The sequence below is a fragment of the Glandiceps talaboti genome, chromosome 7 (assembly GCF_964340395.1).
Source record: "Glandiceps talaboti chromosome 7, keGlaTala1.1, whole genome shotgun sequence".
Taxonomy (NCBI): domain Eukaryota; kingdom Metazoa; phylum Hemichordata; class Enteropneusta; family Spengelidae; genus Glandiceps; species Glandiceps talaboti.
Window position 1 is genome coordinate 23,593,115 of NC_135555.1, and position 4,610 is coordinate 23,597,724.

At 35.8% G+C, this 4,610-nt stretch overlaps 1 protein-coding gene across 1 annotated transcript in view; it reads right to left on the reverse strand.

The window, feature by feature from the left end:
• Positions 1-209: 209 nt before the first annotated feature.
• The window catches only part of LOC144438114 (solute carrier family 28 member 3-like), a 9,408-nt gene continuing 5,007 nt past the window's right edge, over positions 210-4,610 (reverse strand). Inside the window, exons 6-11 of the mRNA XM_078127143.1 lie at positions 4,215-4,376; positions 3,623-3,882; positions 2,166-2,334; positions 1,630-1,806; positions 804-984; positions 210-325 (exon numbers count right to left, since the gene is read on the reverse strand). Of these exons, the coding sequence (XP_077983269.1) occupies positions 210-325; positions 804-984; positions 1,630-1,806; positions 2,166-2,334; positions 3,623-3,882; positions 4,215-4,376 (1,065 nt within the window). The remainder of the gene's footprint in view (positions 326-803; positions 985-1,629; positions 1,807-2,165; positions 2,335-3,622; positions 3,883-4,214; positions 4,377-4,610) is intronic.

Here is a 4,610-nt window from a genome sequence, read left to right on the forward strand (position 1 = left end):
CGTATCATAAAAAGACCCCTGTAACTACCAGTGAATAAACTCGTAATAAAATAACTGATAACAAAAATAAATGACAATAAAATTGTTCTCAAATAAACGGATTTTGCATGATATGTCAGTTATTATTTCACAGGCAAAAACAGGTTACAGATGGACTGAGGTATATAAGTTGCAGTCACCATGGCAACCATGATAGTTCTGTAACAGTTTTATGTTATGCTGAGCTGCGTTGTGTTGACAATTGTTTCAGTGATGTTCAGCATTGTATCGTTAGTAAGAGTAGAATTCATCATATCAATTACTTCCGTTCCTTCATACAGAATACCTACGGGTAAGATGAAGACAAAGAACATGAGAGAAGGATGAAAGTTGAAGCTCATATAATCATAGAACTAGTGACATAGACACTGGAAGTCGTGACGTAGAACGACCAAGCTATATAATTTATATTTTCTGTTCAAAGACAATAACTGGGCTAAGCGGATGGCATTAACCAAGATAGAGTATGTAGATTACCGCTGAATATATATTGACACCCAAGTATCTCTACAACGGGTAACACTGAAGTAAAACACTTTCTCTATGTGCTACATTTGTTTATAGCATTCATATGTGTAAAAGTATACTGTTTCAATTGGTTTATTAGAAGCCTAGCATAAGGCCTTTCTAATGTGCATGTGGTCAATTAGCAAATGAAATTATACTTTTACACTAATGATATGAATGCTATAAATGATTGCGGTACATACAGAAAACTCTTTACTTTGGTGTTATGGGTTGTAAATGTATCATCGTATTCCCACCTGCTATACATGCAGTCATAAAGTTTGCAGCGTTCCCGGCAAGCATTGCTCTAACGACAACTGCACTGATGTCTTTTTTTCGTTCAGGTGCTATACCTAGCAGTGTCCCAAACGTCATTCCAATGCCAGTCATGTGAGAAAATCCACACAGAGCATACGTCACTATCACTTCAGACCGAGGCTGCAATTAGGCACAAAAATAAATTATTAAAACAGACCACGTTGCACTACTACAATTCCGAAGTTCAGCTCTCTCCTTTCAAATAGTTTTCTTTGAATTTCTGCATGTGTATACCATTACAACAACACATACACATACACATAAACATAAACATACATAGAGATAAACACATACACATACAAATAGAAATATATACATATACATACATACATACATACACACACACACACACACACACACACACACACACACACACACACACACACACACACACACACACACACACACACACACACACAATGATTATAACGTGGTGAAATTGATTTGCCCACGCGTACGGTTACAGCAGAAACATTCAACACTACAACTACGATACAATGTTTGAATTACATTTCCATAACTATTGAAGTTTATCCGGGTTTCGCAAAATACTTCAATTTAGGTGTAACCATCTTAATGTAATCCTCTTTGTGTTTTGTCCCTAACCCTCAATAAGAGTCCCATTTATATGACTTCCACTTCTTTCACTCTTACATCTTTGGTATCTCTTCGCGAAATTTGATATTTCAATATTTCCAACCCCTCTTGTCTTACGAGGCCAGACTTCCAGATACAGAGTGACAGAAGAAATGTCATTACACTCACCGATATAGTTGGTTCTAAGCCAAGGTCACGATTAGCCAAGACAACGGCAAGTTTCTGGTAGGATACCATAACACTTGTGACAATCTTCATCCCAATCAATTCACCCACTACAAAACAGTCTTCCCAGTCCACACCCATCAAGTAGGCAACTGGCATGAATACCCAGGCACAAACCAACTATATCATGCAAACAGAAATAACTTTTATTAAAACAACAATTTACACCAAAACCAAACCCCCTCAGCTACACGAAGACATCGAATTATTGAACGAATAACTTTCTTTGAACGAGACTAAAATGTGTCACTTTTATATGACGAAATAGTCCATTTACGTTTAAACGAGGATAAACATTTTGTCATGAACCAACTGACGACAAAGTCTGTTCTTGGCTAACTGATCGAAGAACAAGTTCAGAATCTTTAGATCTCTGTTTTATATTGTTTTATACTGAATGGTGCATCAAAAACTAATATCATGGGGTTTTTTTTTCATTTTCACATAACGTTGTTGGGATTTCCATGTCTTCGACTTACCGCAAAACTTAATTCAGGATGTCCAACCATTCCCCCTGTCCATGATAAAGTCGCATCCAAGAATTCCAATATTGCCAGAAAAGCTATGAAATTTGCAGCTATGTTGACAATGATGGGTATAGCTGCCATAGCGCCACCGGCGAGGGCGTCTATGATATTTTGATATTTTCTGTAAATAATCGTTTTGTAACAATTAATGCAAGTCTACAATGATCTACAGCGATTGAAAGGGTAAGTCTGGATTCGATACATGTGTATAATGTCTATAAAAAGAATTAGTACGTTTTATTATTTATCTTGTTTTTGGTTTTTATTTTATTGTTCATAAGTTCATTTTAAAAACGTTTTGCCTTTTAATAAATGTATTGCCAACTATTTTGTCGACGTTTGTGTACATGGGAGATAAGTCTTTCGACTGTCAGGTAAAGAAGAAAGACGAAAAACATTCAGAATGAAACGTTTTGAAGGAAATGTCATTGTGATGTTTGTCTTTTTCATTACGCATTGGATACATTTTGTGACTAACATGTACCCATGTTGTGAACTTTTCTACTCGAGATCACATGCACCCTACGTACTTATCAACTGAAGTTGTGAAGGCCAACATCTCGAGATACATATAGGTAACATACATTGAAACAATTGTATTAGCCATAACTTCAGATTTGACTCGTGAGATTACAAAGAAATCTTTGCGTCCTAATTTAGTTTAACAAAGCAACTATAAAGTGATCGTTCACCATGAACTAAAGATTTTTTTCCTTCTCACTGTGGTCTTTGTGTCAATGACCTTAAAAGACTAGAGTACGTTGAAAAAAAACACATCTTTCTTTTTGTAATTACAACAACATACATAAACTCAAGCCTGAGACTAGATAATTCTAAAAGTCGACATTGTGTTTTACAACAACTTACAGTATGTTAAGGCGTCTATGTAAAATACACACTCACAACAACTTACAGTATGTTAATGCGTCTATGTAAAATACACTCTCACAACAACTTACAGTATGTTAAGGCGTCTATGTAAAATACACACTCACAACAACTTACAGTATGTTAAGGCGTCTATGTAAAATACACACTCACAACAACTTACAGTATGTTAAGGCGTCTATGTAAAATACATACTCACAACAACTTACAGTATGTTAATGCGTCTATGTAAAATACACACTCACAACAACTTACAGTATGTTAAGGCGTCTATGTAAAATACACACTCACAACAACTTACAGTATGTTAAGGCGTCTATGTAAAATACACACTCACAACAACTTACAGTATGTTAAGGCGTCTATGTAAAATACATACTCACAACAACTTACAGTATGTTAATGCGTCTATGTAAAATACACACTCACAACAACTTACAGTATGTTAATGCGTCTATGTAAAATACACACTCACAACAACTTACATTATGTTAATGCATCTATATAAAATACACACTCACGTTATTGCAATCTTTGTGATAGACTGTATATTTGCTGTTGGAGACTTCTCTGTTTCTGGATAGAAGAGTTTGGACACAGCTAAAGCAGCCGGTGCAGACATTACCGAAGCAGTGATCAGATAGGATGGGCTTATACCAAAGGCGATAGCTGCTCCCATGATGGACCCTGCAATCGTTGCATAGCCTCCGGTGGAGATTGCGTGGATCTCCGACACCGTCATCGTCTTTACGTATGGTGCCACCAGGAATGAAGCTTCATTCTGCAATATGTGGGGTAAAATCAAGATACCATGGGACCATTCCGAATGTTCCAAAATTGAGTCAACTCTTATTTGTAAGCAACCGTAGTATATGCAATTATGTAATGTGATGAATGATTCAGAAAGAAGTAAGAATATAAAAACTCTTAAACTTTACGTCCAATAACTCATAAAGTATAATCCGCATTCAGAACTTAGAGAATATATCCATAATGAAGTAAATAAGTATCACATCCAGTATACGTCAAAGTATAGCGGCGGCACATAAGTGAATATTTAGGTGTACTTTGAATATTAATGAACACACTAATAAAGATATCATTTGAACTCACCATACCAAGGAAGACATTACCGGCTGCATTAAGGGATTCACTTGCCGATGTCCTCATAGTGAATTGTAACATCCATGCCAGTTTATAAATCACCCATTGTATGAGACCAAGGTGATAACAACAAGCAATGAACGAACTTAGGAAAATCATTATTGGTAGTACCTGTTAATACATATATGTCAATATATTTGTCATGTCAATATAACACCCATAAGTTTGAACACATTTGTCCAGTTCTTATCAGCCAAGACTTCTTACTTCCTTTAAAGCTTATGGAGTGCTTTAGCCATTCAGCGCTATCGAACAGTACATTGTTCTAGAAATCGGCTATAGAAATTTGATTGATTGATAGAAATTTGATTGATTGATTGATTGATTGATTGATTGATCGATTGA